The sequence below is a fragment of the Achroia grisella genome, unplaced genomic scaffold (genome assembly GCF_030625045.1).
Source record: "Achroia grisella isolate CSIRO2021 unplaced genomic scaffold, CSIRO_AGI_Agris_v1 utg900, whole genome shotgun sequence".
NCBI classification, from domain to species: Eukaryota; Metazoa; Arthropoda; class Insecta; order Lepidoptera; family Pyralidae; genus Achroia; species Achroia grisella.
The window spans coordinates 986283-1008456 of record NW_026713059.1 but is presented as its reverse complement, the minus strand read 5'-3'; the positions used below and the strand labels follow the sequence as shown (position 1 = coordinate 1008456).

The following is a 22174-nucleotide window of genomic DNA, read 5'->3' as shown; positions in this document are numbered from 1 at the left end:
CAGATTTGAAGTCACTATCTTCTGGATGAAAGTCGGGGTAATAATCACTTGTCCACAATGTGAGCGACATTGCGTATTTTTGCTGAAATATTAGTCACAGTCTGGGTAGTGTTACAATTTTGCTAATTACTTAACATCTATTATTTCCCCATATGAACTAATCTAGCGTGAGTATTAACAAATAACAAATTTATTTTTATGTAAATATGCACAGACGTTTTCTGAAATCAACTGAAAAGTTGCATCTGAAACGAGTTGGCATTGTGTATGTATGAACACAATTAGTTACTGTGTCGACCAATATATGGTGACCTTTCTGTATGTTGAATTGCATGAACAAGAAGGGTGAGTGGGTTGGTGGTAGCGGGTCTTATTGAATGGATTGGACCAGTTAATATCACGGATTAACATTTACACATGCGGCCAGCGGTGGGCAGAGAGTGTCGCGAGAGGACAAGTGACCGTGCAGTCGTATTTCGCGCACCGACCGGCCTCCGCGTACCCGACTGAACGCACGCTCACAACGTAACACATGCTGCCCGCCACAATTCAAAATTCGAACTGTCACGTTCGAAATTTGAAATAATAATTATTTTTCTTAATTGCTAACTGTGTGCACTCGAGCGGAAAGTGCCCAAATCGTTCGCGACACTGGCCAGTGTCCGGATTGCACCGGGGCCGTTGACATCGAAGCAGTGATACGGAACTCGATCGATATCAAAAATTTGAATGTATTTTCGAACATGTCGCGTTTTGGCGGGAAGTGTGTGTTGTGTTGACGGATTTTTTTTAACTACAGTGAAGGTGTTACCAGGTGTTAAAATCTATTAAGTGATAACTGGAACGATGTTGGATACGACCCAATCTTATTTAGTGTTTTATTGAACTGCAATTGAAGTTTACTTAGCATTGCTGAAGGTAAGTGCTATGGTCTAATTTACTAATAAATACTCTTTGAAAGTTACACAATGTTAAAATTATTTATCGCTTTCTAAATATTCGACCATGAGTGCGATTGTAGTCACGAATAAACTTATTTAATTTTTGCGGCGAGAAAATATTTTATCTGTTAATTATTTGCCACTGTGTCGGTTTATTCATTGAACCACTGGAACTAGTGCACAAGAACTCGTTTTATGAAAGTAAATCCGCGTAAAACTGCGGACAGTTATGCTTACATTGCAGTTACGACATTTCATTCTATTTGTAACTAGAAGAAATTTTCATCTAATTATGCAATTTATGTCAAATTAAGTGTCAACTTTAGGGGTCATGTTGAGGTCATAAGCAATTTTACTAATGCCAGTGAAATGCTCATAGACATTTCGTTTGAAAATAATTACGGTATTTTTCTTTTAGAAAGAACATGAAATTACATGTTGGTAATGTTCACTTCCTTTGAAAAGTGGAAATAAATACGAAATTTGTAAATTTGTTTTAATATTTATAACCTATTTTACTTTAATTCTTAATATTGTTACTCTCTTATAATTTGCATGCATATTGTAGTAAAAATGGTTAATCAACTTATATATCAATATTTACAATTAAACATAGGTGATTCTAAAATCCATACGAATTAAAAACTATGCTTCTATACTCATATCACAAATGCGAAATTGTGTCTGTCTGTCTGTTACTATATATTCACGACTTTATAGTCGTGAATATATAGTAACAGACAGACGTCATAACGAATATTAATGAAAATTAACCTAAAGAGAAATGGTACCACTAGAATGGACAAAGGCTATTTTTTTTTAAATAAGGCACAGGACAAATTTGTGTACTTTTTTTTCTTATTGTAAAATATTACTTTTAGCAATTTGGTAAGTAATTATGCGTCTCCTAGTATATTCTCTATGGGATCTAATTATTTTAGTTTTATGTTTTGTCTAGTATAATGTTTTAATGAAGTAATAATATAAGTATAGGATTATTATTCTTTATATTAATAATAATAACTCTGAATTGTCCTCACCGCCATCTAGTCTCCAGCTTAGTGGAGCTTGTGTTATCTATAGTTACGAACTGATATAAATATTTAAGTACATTATTTTTTGTAAAGACATAATATACAAGGAAAACATCTAGACCAATACAAACAATCATAATCATGAATAAAAATGTCTGTACTGTGTCGGGAATCGATCCCGCGACCATTGAAAGTAAGGCGGTGTGCTAAACCACTGGATCACTCAGTCGTCCAACTGAGGCGGTCAAAGTTAATCTAAATATTATCGATTACAAAAGGAACCATCAAAGTCATAGACTTTTGATGAATATATACAAAAATACGTAAGTATCATAGACTCTACCTAAGAATCACTTCTTTCACGCGGTCCTATTTGAAAACGAATGAAACTCCTGGTAATTTTTTTGGTAAATTTGCCACCACGGGCCTAATGACCACACATCCTATTATCCTTCACTACCATTCTAGTATCCCGCCATTGTATACCGTTAACGTAGGCAGGTACGGCTCATCTATTATCATCAATTAGAAAAAAAACACCTCTTCCTTTCAACAAGTTCAAAATCGAATATTGATCTTCCAGTTTAAATAAATAAATGGTTCACAAAACGTTCTATTTCATGAATACTTTTATGGACAGGGTTTTTGTTATATTTTTTTAGTAGATAATAATGAATTAGTGCACCCGCCTAAGCTACCGGTTTACACTGGCGAGGCACCAGTGAAAAATGATAGGATGAACATGAAGTCAGGTCACTTAGCCCATCGTGACAATTTCTCCGGGAATTTATCTCGATGGTTTTTAGGGAGAACCGCGTGGAGGTCAACCTGATATGGTAGATTGCTAGCAATGGGATCATTAATCCACATTACTAACAATCTCCTTCCTCAGGGTTTTTATTACATTTATTTATCACTTTATTGTATTATCAGGTACTTAGACTGAATACTTTCGCATCTCTAAATAAAAAAAATGTGCTTACAAAGCGTAAATCTAGTAGCATTTAATATTCAACCTTGAGAGCGAAATACTACAAGTATTATCATTGAATTTCCCTTTTTTTCCTAGTTACTTAATTTTAAACGTCCTTGTCTGCTTAAGTTCGGCCTAAAATAGCTCATAATTGACAAACAAAAGTCATTGATTGAAGAAACAGATTATGCTTGTCAAGAATGGAAATTTGGTATTTCCTTTAAGACTATTAAAAAAAACTTCTTTACCTATGTTCAGAAGTTTTTTATGCAGTACGTTATTAATTATGCCAAGGCAGTCCAGCGGATTAGCACAACGCCATATTTCTGATTGTCGCGGATTCGATTTCTCGAACGTTACAAACATTTGTCTTTATCAATGATTGTTTATATCGGTCTGAGTGTTCTCTATGTATAATAAGTATGCACAATATTTATTCAATAAATATATTTAAGATAGATATCATCAATTTATATTGAATTTTAAAGATAAATTGTGAAATATTTTTTTATCAACTAATTTTATGTAATAACATTTACAAGTGCAAATTTTGAAAGATTTTAAGTACAGTACTTACGAATGGTTGCATAAGTAAGGTAAGTATATTATTAATATTTAAAACTTTGAGGAAATTACAGTGTGATATAAAATAATATCAAAAACTTTTGTCGGAAACCACATGGCCGTAAAGAAATACCCAAAGATAAAGTTCTATGGCTTCCTAGTGTTGGTGAAGTGTGGTTTTTATTTATTATCATATGTAGTTATACTGTACTAAAATATACTGAGTTTAATACAATACCATACAGAAAACTAATATTTCCAATTCTTTGGCTATTAAATAAATAATTTTACTTCTTCTATCGTCTAAATGGCAACAGAATAAATAATTTATAATACAGTTGAAGTATTTAAAAGTATGTCATCTTCCAAATGGAACTAAGCTTACTTTCCTTTATACTCCATACATATAATTTTTTACTCAACTTTCTTTCTTATAAAACTGATGTAAAAGATCATTTTTATACCAAGGTTCATAAGCTAGACCATCTCTAGAACGTGGTCAGATCACCTTCCAGAAATAGTATTTCTGAAATGATATGATATTGATACTTTCAAGAAAAGAGCTTATTCCTTCTTAAAAGGCCCGCAATACACTTGCAATTCCCCTGGTGTTGCGGGTGTTCATGGGTGGCGCTAATCACTTGCCATCAGGTGACCCATAAGTACGTTTCTCCCCTGTGCTGTAATAAAAAAAATGTTAGACACAGAACTTTATTATGCCTAAAAGAATGGGCACACGTTCTATATAGTAAAGGAAAAGACACAAAATAAATGCACAAACAAAATTATGGTGAAAAATTAAAAAATACTTATATGCTTTACTTTCTTTTTCGAAAGCTGGTTACGAATTCAGGACGCAAACGTTACATATTATTTAAAAAAAATATTAAGGAAATATACCATTAAAAGTTATAATGTTTTACGTACGAGTACATTAGTAATGATTGCAAACCACTGTCACGCACGTACTATTTGCTGGTATTTTCACTAACATGTTCCTGGCACGCTCTTCAAATGTTTTTATTTAACGTTAATACCATCAGGAAAAGGTAGAAAACTTTCGAATATTAAATTAATATTTTTTTTGTTCATTATACATATTTTCTTTATATAAAATTTAACGAACAAAAAAAATATAATATAAAAAGGTATACCAACATAATGATTACACAGACATATTATCATAACCATAAAAATCAATAATTAAATCCATAATAAATAGGTATATGTATGTACGGTTTGCTAAATTATTCAATTTTTTACTGTACATTTTAAACAAGACTCGTCTAAAATGCGTATACTTTATACTCTATACTCTGTACGTCACCTATATTTTTTTGTTATAGATAGATTATTCTTTTATTCTATCCTGTCACTACGTTATACTATGCTATGATGTAACTGTATCCCGATAACTGTTGTTTACGATAAATTATAAACTTTAATCTGTACATGCACGCATATATATTTATATATTATATAAAATATATTTCTTGACAGGCCGTAAATGGGAGATAAGAAATATTTTTTGTAAGTCAGGAACGACTTCATTCATGTTTTTTATTTGCTGCCGAATGCTTGGTAAAAGGTTCTTATGGAAGAATAAAATTAAGATATTAGAGCATATAATTGAAAAAAATAAAGACTATAAAATTTCTTTTGTCTATCAACTAGAGCTAAATAAAATAAATAACAACAATTATAACATAATTTATATGAATTCATTTATTTATTCAAGTTAAATTAGTGTTTATCATGAGACTAGTGACTTGTCTTTCTCACAGCTGCACTCACGCGGAACCCATTATAATATGCCATTAAAAATAGTAATAAAAAATTATTAATATGCTAAGTGGCTGATATTATAGCCTATATGAACAAATGCTTTTGATGTTATGTTCTTTTCAAGAAAGACTTAGCCTGCAAAATTACAATTTCACTTTTGTTTATTTAAATATAGATCAATTCATTTATACGTATACTAATAATATTGTACTTACCATTATATATAATAGTATATTTAATATTGTTTAGATTATGTAGCGTAGTTGAAATATATAAAAAATATAGGTATTTGTACCATTAATGAAAAATTCAGGTTAAAACCTTGTACTTGAAAATAGTATTGTGATAACAAATAGAAATATAATGTATCTCCCATTGAATAAAAAAACTGCAATCGATTGTGTGGTTGCCAAATACACACAGACAAATAATAACCTAACCTTATTTGGTTTAATAGCGTAAGTAAGTGTCGCATTATGCCGTTGTATCGAGTCGATCGAATGAGATAGAAAGTGAATTCGTGCACGTAGTTTGCGCTACCGGGCAGTGTAGACGTGTGCGTTTTGCTAATCAATTCCTTTTTTTCTTAAAATATGGGCATCTATATATTAATACGTGAAGTAAAAACATTATACGAAAATTGCGGTTACGGAAGAGTACTATATTTAGCACACTAATAATTTATATAAATAAGGAGTGCAGGATGCAAATGTATATTTTTAATCGTGCATTTAAAATATATTAAATCAATAAAATAACATAATACACATTACTATGTATTTGATATGCATATATAATCTTTTGTTTATCTTAGTCTGTGGTTACATTGAGAATAGATTAATATTATTTGTCTATAGTCTTACTGAATGTAAAACATCTTGGACAATAGAGTACGCCTGTATGCAGTTTGAATACATAGAACATGATATTCAATGTTGTAAGACCTGCTTGTAACGCTGTATTCTGCAAACAAATAAATGATCAAATGATTAGAATATTAATAATAAACAAACTGACAATTTAAATTAATCCTGGTCGATCGAGATTCGACCATTGGGTAATCACTAGTTGCATTAAAAATGTTTAAGCTGCTAACGGCTTAAGTTAATATTTTTTTAATATATCCTATTATTTTAAAATTTAAAAAATACATCAAAATGGAAAGATGCATTGTCTGAACTAACGGTACGCTAGTGGGGCACTTGTTGAGGGTGATAGAATTGACCTGACTTCATAGGTCAATTTCATCGAGGTAGAATTGCCGGCACAACTACAAACAAAGTGGCAGTACACTGTTAACAAGAGGGGCACTGATTAAGTTATTTGCTGTCTTCTTTCTCCCTATACGTGCATGTTACATTTAATATGTCATGTAATAGAGAATATTATGGCCTAGTGGTTTACTACGACGACTTATGAACCCTAAAGGTCGTGAGTTCGAGTCAGCCGGACATCAAAACATTTCATGTGTCAATTTTCTGACAGACAATATTTATTTGATTATTTATAAAGGCTGCGGTCAAACTATTGCGAAAGGTATAAAAAGATATTTGGAAACAAAGTAAATAAAAAAAGTTATAAAGGCTGCAGTGAGAGTTTTTTTTATTAATTTCTCTCGGAGCGAGTCACGACACCCGACTGACGGTAAACCGCACGAATGTTGCAGTAGGAAGAAAACTAACTGTAAATATAAGTATAAAATTGTATGCATAGTTAATGAATTGTCCTATTATGTGGAGATTTTTACTCTCGAAATATATTATGAATATATATTAATGACAAACGTACATGGCAATAGATGTTAATGCACGGGTTTTTTATTTAATGTTAGACATAGACACCTATATAAACATAAAATGTAGATAGTCTTTAAAAAAAAGAAATTCAGTTGAGTTTCTTGTCAGTCCTTCTCAATTGAATCTGTATATGAAACTGGTCGGCAGGGAAAAAAATATTATTACAAATAACTTCGCATTCTTAAGCGGAAAAAATGTTCTACATGAATATATATATATTTTTGAATATGAATGTTATAATAACTGAGAAAATAACACTGTCTGATGATTACAGATAAAAGCAGTTCTTTGTCCCAAAATAATAATATCTCAGGACAATCACAGTGCATAACTAGTCACAAGCTAGGCATAGCTTGTGTAGGTACTAGACAACTGGAAGATATATTTAGATACATTGGTTTGTAAATACATACATAATTTATAAGGCATTAAAATATATCCAACCCTAAATTTTCACTCTTCTAGCATTAACCCCTATTTTTTAGTAGCGATTTTAATTTATATAGCAAAACCATGTTTGCAGGGACAGCTACCATATATATATAAATGATATTATTATATCTTTTAAACTCATAAGTAAATATTTCTGTTAGATTGGGTAATTATGTGTCAATTAATAAAGGCTTTGAATTTGAATGTCATATAACCAAATTCCTTTTACGTAAACACGTTCATATTGTATAGCTTCACGAATAACTATTTACATACTCTCACATTTACTATAATAAAGAAGAAATGTATAAGCTTTTTTTGTAAAAAAGAGCATCTTGGCCTAGTGATTACTACATTGACTTACGCCAAAAGGTTATAAGTTCAAATCCGGCCGACGTTAAAAATTTATAGTTAATAGATTACTTAAGAAAATCTCCGGTGATGGAAACACCCCTAAACAATCAAAGTAATCTGAGAGATGTCTATAGGCTTACCCTTATTTACGGATTCAAAGAAACCCGATACGTGGGCTTGCCAAATGTTGCGTTCACCACAATACAAATTTAATAATGCCTTATAGGATTACAATTGTGAAGGTAATGAAAATATAACTATTTTTATAATATTTAGAATGGTGAATACGTTAAAGACGTACCAGAAAGTGATAACTATTGCCTACAGTCTTGAGCAATATAACATATATATATGATTTGCTTGCCGTTCGTCCTTGGAAGTATTGGATAGTAAACTAATAGTAAGAAATAGCCCGAACCGGGTTCGTATGGGTACAAATATAGTAAGGTTTTTATAAAAAAAAAATATAACGAATATTTCTCGATAATAATAATAGTAAGTGACTTTCTATAGGTGAAATAATTGTTAAAATCAAGTATTTTTTGAGTTTACTCACTACAAACAAAAAATTATTCTTACCTCTTTATACAATAATATTGGTTTAGATAGTTTCATATTTATTTGAAGAAAGGAAATAAAATATGCCGCATCACTTTTGTCGAAATTCATCGTACAGATTCACAAATCTTTACAAGGCGCATGAGAAAGCGCCAGTAATGGAGTTTTGATAATAACTACGAGAAAAAAATCGAAAAGTATTGCTGTAATGAGGTATTATGCAGGCAGCCGTAAGCGACGCGCATTAACTGACCGTGCGTCCATAGAAAAGACATCAACGAGATTATGTCAGATAACTAGCTACAGTGACTGTTATTTGCACAAGAATGTATCAAGTTACAATTTTTAAAATTTGATGAAGAACTGAGAATATAAATTAGCATATGTTCTTTATTGTATTGTTTAAATATTTTTCTTTACAAATAAAGTATATTATGTCTATCTACGTTTCATTCGACGGTCTCGGTGGTCTAGCGGTTTAGCACACCGCTTTACTTACGATCGTCGCCGGCTCTATTCCTCGCATGGTGCAAACATTTGTATTCATGAGTATGATTGTATGTATCGGACTAGGTGTTTTCTATGTATATTTCTATATATATGTATATGTATTTATAAATAAAAAAAAATTAAGTATTTATATCAGTTGTTTAGTACCCATAACACAATTCTCGAGGGACTCGATGGTACTGTATCCAGCATTATTTATTTAATATATTGTTTATGCATTTTTTTTCTGTACGTTACAAATAAAGTGTAGTGTGTAAAGTTAAATATATTATAATTTATATTGTATAAGTGATATACTTTGAGTATTGCTGATTCATACATATAAATTGTTCAATATGAGGTTGTGTGTAAAACCCTTTCACTCTTAAGTACATTAGGTTCATTTTACTTAAAGCAAAAATAAAGTTTGGTTTATTAGATACTTTTCTTCTAATATATTCTTTACCTATGAATGAAAAGGAGTGGAAACACGTAATCTCACTACGTTACCCAAAGTTGCGTTATCAAAGGAAATATTGTGTAAGGACTTTATAATTACATCAACTAGTCATAAAAATTCCATTTCACACCTCTATCTTCGTTATGAATATATTAGATTGTAATACGAGTTAATAAAATAAAATAATATTGTATTATATACTGTTTCTAGCAACCTTGTCTAGTTTTTTGAAAGATAAAATATATCCTTCGATACAACAAACTGTCATGTTAAATTTAATTAAGACTCGAACAGCTGTTTAATCCTGAAAATAAAACAGAAGACAAAAAACAAATAGATAGACAGGTAGACAGACTTATAGACACGCTTTCACATACTACTTGTACGGACTGTTCTTGATATATTTTCCTTTTTTATTATTTGTGAAATATAAAATTATGGTTTATATATTCATTTCTACATATATTTACGACAAATTGAACTACAATTATCATTACATATATTATTACCTATAAATTTCTTCAATTTATATAATTTTATATTACCTATGTCAGTTGACTTCATGAATACGAAAATATACAAATCAAGGCATGATTTGTATATTTTCGTAATTCAGACCAATATTTCTATTATTTTTACTTTAAAGTAAAACACTTCTATTATCATACTACAGTTATTAATGCTACAGTAATTAAGAATTAGAATAGAATAGGAGCCTCACAAATAAAAATTATCACGCTTTAGATTATGGTGATATAGAATAAAGATTTCAATTAAGATCATAATGTGGGTCAAGTTTGTAATATCTCGTAGAAAGTGTATTAATAACTGGTTCTGTCGATGCATTCGCGAATTCGGTTCTTGTACGAATAAATTGTAGGTAAAGTGATGATTATAATTCTTAGAATAATTATAGTTTAGTATGAGATAATTAGCACCGAAAAAATTGTGTAATGCGTAAATGAGACCATGCATTTTATAATTACTCCCTTAAATTTAAATAAATATTTAATCTTGGAAGTATAGGGTGATTGTAAAGTTAGAAGAGGAACTAAAGATTATAGTATAATATTTGAATATGTTGTTTGTATGCTGTATATATTGACACAATAACATCATCAAAATTCCTCCTTATCTCATTTATTTGGAGCCGGCGTAATATGTTTTTCTCTTCCATTCATGCCTGTTCGCTGTCATCTCGTTATTTACTCCCTTTCTTACCATATCATCTTTCACAAAGTTCATCCATCTCTTTTTCGGTCTTCCTCTGCCCTTATAACCATCCACATTTATATGTAACACCTTCCTTAAGATAAGATCTTCATTTCTATGCATTACATGCCCATACCACGACAGACGATTGCTCTTTAACCTCTTCGACACTGGCACTATTGTATGTTGATAGTACTAGTATTGTACGTTGATGTTGTCTATATATACCTATTTATTACTCCTCCTACCATCCAGTCCTAACCATTTAAATCATTTAAAATTCTATATTGACTGTAACTTGTCGTTTTATATTATTGTTATTACCGGTGACAGAAACAACGATAACAAAATTAACCTTTATATTTAAATATATTCAACGGGAGCAATGGGATGTAGTAATGTGCATTAATGAAACTATTATTAGCAATGTATCTTGTCAGGTTGATTTTCACACGGTACCTCCTGAAAACTACCCTGATAAGTTTCTAATGATGGCCTGACCACTGCTCATCTTATCCACTAGTGCTCAGCTAGCGTAAACCGTTAGCGCAAGTGTGTTTATCATTGTATTATCATCCATAAAAATATATATTCAACACAATATTTATTTATTACAGTTGTAAATAACCTTGACTGACCCTGAAATGTATTCATTAAATAAAATGTATGCATTTAATTATTATATATCACATATTTTTTAAGATATCTACGGCAATAAATCCTTAAACACTAATATACATATAATTTCAATGAATTTCTTCGTTTTTATTTTACGCTAACTCTATTAGAAGTGCCTACAGAATGAACGTTATCAGAGACTTTAATAGAATTTTACTTTTAAAAAAATTGATATACCTATTGTTTAGCTTTTGTATGAGAATATTAATCCGAAAACATGTTATTATCTCCATTCATGTATTTATTTATTTTCATTTTATTTACGCTAACTGTATTAGACATGTCAACGCACACGGTCACTTCCATTACGTCGCTATCAAAAGCGAAAGTGTCATTGATATGTTAAAACAGTATAATAATTCCGATCATTTACCACTAGTATACTTAGAAAGTACACTTACTAAGATTGCTTATAAAAATAATCTAAATAGACCTAATTGCGTTGTATTAAGACACTTAATCTATTGGTCTATTTCTAACGTGAAGACATTTCATTTACATTCTAATTAAATTGTTGAGTTCAAGATATGAGATCTTATTTCGTTCTTTGTTTTTGGTAAAAGTCACTTTACACGGTAAACGTTCATTATAAGGATTACAATGATGCATTGAGATAGTGGTCTAGTGGTTTAGCACAGCGCCTTACTTCTGTTGTACGCGGGTTCGAGTCCTCGCATGGTACAAATATATTTAGTCATGAGTATAATTGTCTTATAAATATTTAGATAAAAATCTATGTGTAAATACATCAGGTGTCTAGGACCCATAACACAAGCTCTGCATTTTTACTCTATCAAAATAAAATGATAATCACTATACATACGTAAATATCCATTACTTTGTCATCTTAAATATTAAATTGTCAGCCGGTATACCGAAATGGCTATAAGCTAATAGTAATCTATTTGGTTTAATTTAATGAAATAAAAAAACACTATAAATTTTCGGGAAGTAACTTTCCATGCAAAAATGTTAAAACGTTATGTTGGATTGAGATTGCGGAAATAATGTTAAATTAAAGATAGACAGAACGGATACACTTGTATCTACATTACAAAAGTCTAACTAGCAGGTTCTAAGCGTACCAAGTTAAAAGTAAAATATGTTTTTATTTACATTCCAACATTCCCAAACTTCCCGAAAGATAACGTCAGAGTTATTGAATTAGCATACAAAAGAATTGTTAAAGTTGCAACCTTGCTCCCTCCTATTGTTAATTGATATGTCAAACTTGTTATCACATTGTTATTTGAAGTTCATGTTATTCTATTACTAACTGCATCACGCAGCATTGTTAGCGTGAATTCTAGAAACATGATGCGAGGGCTATTTTTAATTATAGATACAATTGTTAAATTAACTGCTATGCGGTTTAGAAACTACCATTGTTAAATTCTTGTAAATTGCCACTAAGGGTTGGTCTATTGCCATGAAGATTATCAGATCAACGCGATCTGACTTCAACCTCAAAATGGCAAATGACTTTATTAAAAATTTATAAATATTGTACTGGATTTATTATTTGTAATAATTGATTGTTTACATTAGCTATTGATGTCTTTGACTCAAAATGCATATTTCAGGTGACTACTAATTATACAATGAACTTAATTCGTAGTATATATAGATTATGTGCTGCCACATTTATGAGTTCGATCGTAACATGCTACCATCCTAAACCTTTTTAGACCAAAATCTTTTGGCGTAGGCCTTCGTCTAGTTTGGAAGTAACAATATTATAGAATCATAATATTATCAATATATATATATATCTACTAATCAGTATACTATACGTATGTAGTGCTATTTATAACAGGCGATGGCAGTGATTCAGTGAGATTTATGTGAAAGATGATATTATTAGAAAATTCTAGAAAGTCTCAAATTAGAAATCGATAGTAAGTCAAACAAACAAATTATAAGTGTAAAATGGATTTGTATACTTTAGATTTGTGGATTGATTGCTGATATTTAATTTTGTGTTCGTAATAGATAAAGTAACATTCAATTTTGTTTCTTTTTTTGATCTACAGAAAATTGAGATTTTTAATGTTAAATTTTGTATGAGTATGGAAGGTATGGGACAGTATTATTATAGTATTATAGATTTTTAGGTGACTGGAATCAAACGAACGACTGAACGAAAGTCGTACTCATAACCTGCTTCATTACAAAAACTTTGTTTGCATTTGTAAATAAAAACTAAACAATAAAAATATTATCTAACCAAAGATACACAAAAAAGTGCTTTACTGCCTTTGTGCGTATTATTTATGATATTGTATTTATCATAAGGTCGATTTGTTATCTTAATCTCCTATAATATACATATCTCCGACAATTCTCTTCTCTGGATCTCAAGTAAGGTCGCAGGATGTCGATAAATGTATATTAATTTCATTGTGCATTAATGTCGGAAGTTATTGAAGTAGCTCCGCTCTGTGGATTCGGTCAAGGCATGCAGTAGCTAGCCTAAAATTAGACTTGTAAGATACAATCTTTACTGTATTGTTTATATACATATACAAGTACATGAATCTGTAGTATTGTAAACATGTACAACCATATTTGAAAAGAATACGAGGCGAGTTGCTTGTCAGTTCTTCTCATCTCAAAAGCATTTCGTATGAACAGTAGATGGGACATGTCATAAGAGTCTGTAATAGACCTACATGAAAAAATATATTTTGATTTGATTTGATTTGATTTGATATACTCATGATCATAGCAATTATGACACTGGAGAAATATCGGTTACTTAATAATACAATTAAAACGTGATAATGTCCAGTGATTTTCTTAATTTTACATGTAAATAATAACCGCGTAATAATTAAAAGATTATCTAAATTTTAATTGTCTGTGAATATATGCCATTATATTTGTCATTAGTACTTTTACAACCTAACAAACGACGTCTAAGTTAGAATAATATTGTAATTTAAAAAGGAGTTCATGGTGAGATGAATACTGTCATGTACTTCACTAATTAACGTCATCACGCAAAATATCTATCATTATGCTAAAATACATTGCATTTAATTACTAAATTAGTAAGCATTTAAACGGTCGGACAGCGAGGAAGTTTGTAAATATTGTAATAAGGTATTGAATTTTTCCCATTGCGTGTAAAGTGTAGTATCGTGACAAACGTACAGTATTTATGATAAATAGTAAAGTGGTACTGTGTTTTATATATATATATGTATCTGCCTACTTTTTTATACAAAAATATTCCTGTATTATTCATTAATTACTCTAAGAATAGCTTTTTATTCTGAGACTGTAATCTATGGATATTAGAAACGGTACTAATAATTTTAATATTCAATGTATTTTTACAAAACAATTTTACTTAAAAAAATTATTGAATACAGTTTATTGATTAATTTAAAAACAGTTTTAATATGTAGTTAAATTTTACCTGTACATAGTACCATATTTTGATGTTTACTGTCAAATCTCATTTATTAGTTAGTTAAATTTTTTACATATTATATATAGAGAACGCCCAGTTCAATATAAATAATCATACTCATGAATAAAAATGTTTGTGCGAGGAATCGAACCCGCGACAATCAAAAGTAAAGCAGTGTGCTAAACCATAGACAATCTTAGTACAATAAAATTTTACAGTATCTCATTCAATATATATTTTTATGTCTACTTAGAAAAATAGACTTTGAAGTTATATAAAATTAACATAACACCAATTTAGGAATACTAATATTTATATTAGAAAATTTAAAATTGTAGGTATACCACCAAACGAAACACCATAGATTGGTTGCTGTTTAATCTATATCTGGGACAACATATTACTGTTCCAAAATTTTACACAATCAGTTGCGTAACGGAGCACAATTAATTTGCAATAGTTTATACCACGTGCTCGACACTGTACACGGAAACAGAATGTTACACTTCTATTTGTTGGCTATGATTATGGTGGTCTGTTTACAGCGTTTGTGATAAACTAAATACCGCTTAGCCCGTGTGTACTTAATTCTGTAATTTTTATATAAGTATATGTATTAACATAATGTAAGAAAGAAGAAAGAAAATATGTTTATCTGATATACATAAAATAACAGAAGTAATTTATAGTTGCAATCCGCATTATTTTGGTACCAAATAGGTCTCCGCTCAGCATATGCCGCGGTGGGGTGCCACGATGCTGGTATTCTGCGGATATCTTCATACATATACGTATATGTACATAATACATAAATCTAGGCGCGTAACAGTGAGAAAAATTTAATACATATCGCTACAACATATTACCAACCATTTATGTATAGCCTGTTTAGTTCGTGAGTTCGTGAATACTGTAAGTTTTGAACAGTTGCAAGAATTTCTTAAATCAGTGCCCACAGCTTTGAAGTTTAAATTCCTAATAATAAATTATCGCTCACTCTCTTTATACTAATAGTATACATTTAAAATAAATTAGCGTCGTTTTTAAACTGCGACATACAATCTTGTAGTAACAGAGTTAAGCTCGTATTGTGTGTACTATTCAACTAGTAGATTTATATATTCAAATACATAAATAATATACATAGGCAATTGTACAACTAAGAACCTAAAATAAAAAGCTTAAAAAAAATAAATATAATATGATGACTAAAATATATTATTAAAAGGGGTCCCTTTAGGCAACGTTCCGAAGATACTGGCAGCGTTCCCTCTTTGAATAGCTAGACTAATTCTTTGTCCAAGGTAGCTGCCAGCTCTTCGGTCTTCTGTGATGTCGACTAACCTTTTCGTTATTTCTTTGAAAAGTCTTATAGCGCTAGGACCCCACGGACCAAGGGTCTCGACACCAATTAGGTTATGTAAATACTAGTTATCTAAACATTATTCAGGATTAGTTACAACATTAAATAAAATCATAGGCAATACCCAGGCCAATAAAACATGAAAACAAATGATAGTATTTTGCAACGACCACGACCACGACCACGATCATTGAAACTTGAGGTATCGAAGTAGTATTGAGTAGGTTTGTGAAACTGATATATCACCTATATTTAGTTTATTGTACTAATAGACTAAATATATTAATAATAGGTTTGATTTAATATATGTTAATTCATTGTGATTTCAGTTACTCAACATACAATATATAAGTATTATATAAGTTATAACTTTAAGAGATTCTTCTTTTTAAACATTCCATAAAGTATAATAAAGAAGACTATGTTACATATCTATTTTTAGAGCTGAGAAAACTGATAAAAATCTAACGGTAGATTATCTCGTTATTAATAGAATAATTAGAATTCATTAAGCTTACTTCATTATATTACATTTTATAACTTAACTCTCATTTTTATACGACCTGCACATTTTACTGTTTCATGTAAGAGTTTGTGCACAATAGACTTGTATCAGATAAACAACCTATTGTATTGCAAAAATATAATTTAGTATATACGTTTCATTACTCTCTAAATACTATATTAAAGATACTTTTTTTGTTAAATTAATGGTCTCGCTGGTCTAGCGGTTTAGTCATACCGGTCATACCGTTTTACTTCTAATAGTAGCCGGTTCGATTTCACGAACGACATAAATATTTCTATATTTTCATTTATATATATTTTTGTATGTATTGGTCAAGATGCTTTCTATGTATATTAATTATTATTGAAAATTATATATGTAAAGTTTCAATATATATTATTTATAATGTTTTTTGTATTTTTATAATGTTTCCCGAATACCACAAAACCAAAAGAAATGTTTGTTTTAACAATAAGTATGTATATCCAATCTTAACGTTTAAACTGTTTCTATTTTACTGAAAGTGAATTCATTTATATTTCAGCTGATATCTTTTAGGAATTTCCTAACCGATATCACAGTTTAAACGTTAAGATGGATATACATACTTATTGTTAAAACAAACATTTCTTTTGGTTTTGTATTCGGGAAACAATAAATAATTTAATTATTACTCAGCATATTGATGTTAAGTTTCAATATACATTAAATAATATATATTGAAACTTTACATCAATATGCTGATTAAAATAATAATCATAATTTCTTAGATTTAATTTAACTGTGTTCGCAATATAGATTTTGTTTGAACTTTGGATTGATACCTGCCTACCGCAATATGTCACAGTTTTACTTGTAATCTATTATAAGTACACGAACATTATTACAGCTCACTTATAACAAGTTATAGGTACATTTATATGACCTTGTAATATGCCAGGTGACACAGTTTAAGCTATATTTTGTATTAGCCAACTTGGTAATGTAAACCTTACATTAACTTCACTGCTTTACCTAGATTGTTTGACTTGTATAATGAATTGTATTTCTTTATACGTAATAATAATATACCTTTCTTCGCCGGAGCTACAGGTATACCAGCGAAATATCTCTACAATCTTTTAAAAGATCTTAGTCTGTATAGAAATGCAGTAAATTCTATACTAGAACGCATCTAAAGTTGCATTAGCAGGCTCTTACCAGATTTGGCTGGGCAGGGGGAGAAACACGAGCGCTGAAGGTGCAATTTGACGCATGATGGAATTTTGACATACTTAGGCAAATGGCCCTTTAAAGCTACATCAGGGTTACAAGTCCCGGGAATTGCTTGGTATTTGCCTCTGCTACACGATGGATCCCCTCCGATCAATCTTCCGTCCAATTCAAATAGGGTACGAAATTACGATGGTCTGAGCCGAGGTTCGAACCCCTAGCGGTGTCCTCAGACTAAAGTCGTATGAGTCAGCCGGGAGTTGGCCTTCAGCCGCTCCATAAGTCCTTCCGCGGGTTTGTAGTCTCACTCACTCGCCCACTATCGTCTGGTGAAGCTGTAAAGGCGGCCAATAGCATTAGAGTAGTTTGAAAAAAAAACGATGACTCCGCAACCCACACGGTGAATCTATCGAATGCTAAAAAGTTCGTCAGGCTCTCAGCGATTATATATTACAAATGGGGTAGTCAGAAATGTTGTCGCCTGTCGCCGTCGTGACGAAGGCTGCACTTATACGCCCATATTTAGCTGAGTACATTTGAATTCAATATAGAGAGTAGAGGCGAGCCTACTACTGTCAAGTGGTTGTTTTTTTATAAACCTTGCTGGATATCTGACACTACATGCCAATGTGACACCTACATACACATTAGACTGTTATACATTTCGTCAGTATAGCTAGATAGCTTAGATAGAATATTAACGAGATGTAAAGAACCATTAAAAATCCTGGACAATTCACACAGCGTCATCTAGTCCCAAGCTAAGCAGAGCTTGTGTAATGGTATGTACCCAACCCAACTATTATAAATATTTACATTTTTTAAATACATACATAATATACATAGAAAATACCCAGACCAATACAATAATACTCATGAATACAAATGTTTATACCGTTCGAGAAATCAAACCCGCGACCCTCGGAAGTAAAGCAGTATTTTAAACCGCTAGCCCACCAAGGCTATCAAGCCAAAATGAGAACTATTTCAATCATATCCTTGCACTTAAGTTTAAAACGACGTACAAACTTGGATTTATTATCATTAATAAAAATCGTATACATGAAATTAACATCAAGTAACGTTCTACGCAATTCAGTGAGTGAGTCGAATTTAAAAGTCTGTATTTATATGTAGGAAGTGTTGATTTAATGTTACTCTATAATATACAGTTAAAACGTTGTTATAATTTATATTTAAAATGGAAATATAACATGCAAATATACTGAATGCATTGTGGCCAACGAATGTCTGTTTTCCGCAATAAATGACAAGTTACACTGTTTTGGCACACAAGTGTATTAATTAACTTAAAAATTGGACCGTTCGATGGTAAATGGTGGTATGAACTGGTTATTTTCTAATAAATATAGCATTACATCAGTAGTGTCATCGCTCTACATAGCAACTAGGCAGTTGGTGTGGTCACCAGCGAAAGCTAATTGCAACAGATGCACTCACGCGCATGCATGCACTGCATCGACGCAATGTCTCCGATGAATTAATAACGTTTAATTAATAATCGAATGGTATTTGACGGCCCCGGTGGTCTAGCGGTTTAGCACTCTACTTTACTTCCTATGGTCGCGGGTTCAACTCCTCGCAAGGTACAAACATGGGTATGATTGTATTGGTCTAGGTGTTCTCTATGTACATTATGTATGTATTTACAAAAAAATATATAAAGTATTTATAATTGTCTATTATCACTGATAATATAATATTACATACTATTACACATTACACGAGCTCTCTACACATTACTCTGCTCTTTTGGTCTTAGTCTTTTTAGGTATACTGTATAATATCCATTAACAAAAAAAATGTATTTCATTACCTAGTACTCATAACACAGTAGTTACGGACTGGATAGCACCGAGTGAATTCTCCTGGGTAATTTTTTATAAACAACTTTAAAAAAATACTGAAATAGTAAAAAAAATATAAATATACTTTGCCTCAAATTCATTCATTTTTAATCTTCTATCGGATTGATCTCTTTGGGTTATGACCCAAATATTGTGGACGTATACTATTCTTAGTACATAATAGTTATATATATGTATATATTAATGCAGACTGCATTAACTGATGAAATGCTGTTATTGTAACATAATTTGTATGAAAACGAAAGTAGTTGTAGCTATTTAGAGAGCGAAAGTGACGTGCCACACAACAGAGTCGGCGCGGGTCCTCTTGTATTTATCAGTATGGTCAGTGGCCAGCGTATAATATGCCTACTTAATTTCGTTTGTTCGTGTAGGCAGCACATAAAAATGTCAGTCTTGCCACAAAGAGTCAGAGACATAAATAGTCACAGTCATTAGTTACGACCAACTTGGTTGACCACTTTGATTGTTTTTTATGTATTTTAGAAAGAAAAGAACTATTTATTTTTCTTATTGAGTTGTATAATATATAATATATTAAATTGGTTCCAGTGAAATAGATTCGTAGTCTATTGCATAATGACTACGATTTATGGATCCTAAAGTTTTTAAATTGCCAAACATTTTGTGTGTCAATTTATATTTCCAACAGTGGTTCTAAATCTCAACGAGTGGTAAATTCATTTCGTCTCAGGTTGTATAGGTTGTAATGGGGTATATCACGTATTGCGATCAGCACCGGTATATACCGGATACGGTGTGACTGGAGTGGGAATACAACGACTATAGACTACAGAATAGTAGTAATAAATGTGTATATTTCTCAAAAGGGCTCATAGCGAAATAACAACAACTAGTCAAAAGTGACATATAAAAAACAGATATTAAAAATACAAAGTTTATAAAAAGAAGGGTAGACAAGCTGCCAGCAACATATCATAAACAAAAGCTTACACAACTTTGTGGCCCTGAGACAGTTATGCAGGCCAAAAAAATAACCATACTAAAATTATAAATTCGAAAATATATCTGATCTATACGTCTGGATGTACCTTTTCCTTACTGAAGAAATCTTAATGAATTTGAATAAATTAAGCTAAAAATTATGTCTCGATTATAGAGCGTCTTTTATCAAAAATAATAATCTGGAAAGGGGATAAAAAAGGGAATAAAAGTTTGTACAGATGAAATCGTGGGTGACAGCTAGAATACGTAATTATGTATTTCAAATGCTAGGGCCAAATGAATTTTTTTTTGATAATGGAATGGTTTTCCTCTCTGCGTTAACGGTTTACGCTGGCGTGGCACCAGTGGAAGACGATAAGATGAGCACGAGGTCAGGTCAGTTAGCACATACTGAATTTATCACGATTATTTCAAAGAGGAACCGCGTGGAAGTTATCATGACCACATTAGGAAACAATTCCCTACTTCCTCTTCTCCCCTCAATGTATAGTATTGTACTGATACATTTGTGAATAAAGATGATTATTAATATTATTTTAAAATATTTGTTACAGTGCAAACAAGATGCGGGTGAGCGTGTGGTGGAGCGCGGCTGCGCTGACACTGCTTGCTGTCACCAACGCCCTTCGAACCACGCAGGTGAGTCAGCAACTCTTTTATTGTTACTTTACCTTGAAAATATTTTCAATTTATTATCTGTATATACACGTTTATTTTAAACTTTCACATTTTTATCTATGTATTCCCTTGCAATATATATATTTAGGTTAAATTTGGAAGTGGAATAGATCGCTATTAATGATAACTTTTTACTACATTGCAAGCTATGTATATAAACGTTTTCCTTTATATACATACCTTGCAATGTAGTTTCTTTCTTTCTATATGTTCTGTTAGGAAGATTTCTACGCAGTTCCCCTTTGGAAACCATCCATGAAGATTAGTAAATAAACAAACTCTTCAATCTTCACGCTTATCTGATCGTCTTCAAATACTACTTTGCCAACTGGTACTGTTTCACCATCCATTACAGTCTATAAAAAATTAAAACTAAAATTAACCATCATCGGATATTGTCATTTAGATTACAATTCTAAACAAAACTTGTAATGGAAATACTCGATACAAATCAACCGATTCCATGCCAAGTGAACAAAATTTCACTGACCTTTGTGTTTTTACGTTAATCCGTTTCTTGCTTAAAATAATTGATAATCGAATTACGCAGATTTAAGGCGTATGGCGTAAGAGTTGTAGGCTAAATGGAAATTATATGGCTGACAACTGTAGGTATTGATTGTACTTTGATACTTCCGTATCCGTTAATTCTGTGCAGCCTCGAAACCAAATCAACAAATACAATGTCGAGGCAAAGTTGCTTATAATAAAATAAGTAGTATAGTAGAGTACTATAATTATATGTTATATAATATTTTCAGTATTTAGACATTTCAGCCGTTTATCTTACCTCAATTAGTTTAACGTGAAAACCGTTAAAATAGTATTAAATTAAATGACTTAAGTTGTGGCATTAACTAACAG

General features: G+C 31.1%; 1 protein-coding gene across 5 annotated transcripts in view; it reads left to right on the top strand.

The window, feature by feature from the left end:
• The first annotated feature begins 472 nt into the window (after positions 1-472).
• Positions 473-22174, top strand: part of LOC131853275 (mucin-2-like) — an 87634-nt gene continuing 65932 nt past the window's right edge. For all 5 annotated transcript variants that reach the window (XM_059204124.1, XM_059204127.1, XM_059204126.1 and 2 more), the window contains exons 1-3: positions 473-525; positions 800-918; positions 21187-21271. In XM_059204124.1, coding sequence (XP_059060107.1) covers positions 21197-21271 — 75 coding nt within the window. In that variant the 5' untranslated portion in view covers positions 473-525; positions 800-918; positions 21187-21196. The remainder of the gene's footprint in view (positions 526-799; positions 919-21186; positions 21272-22174) is intronic.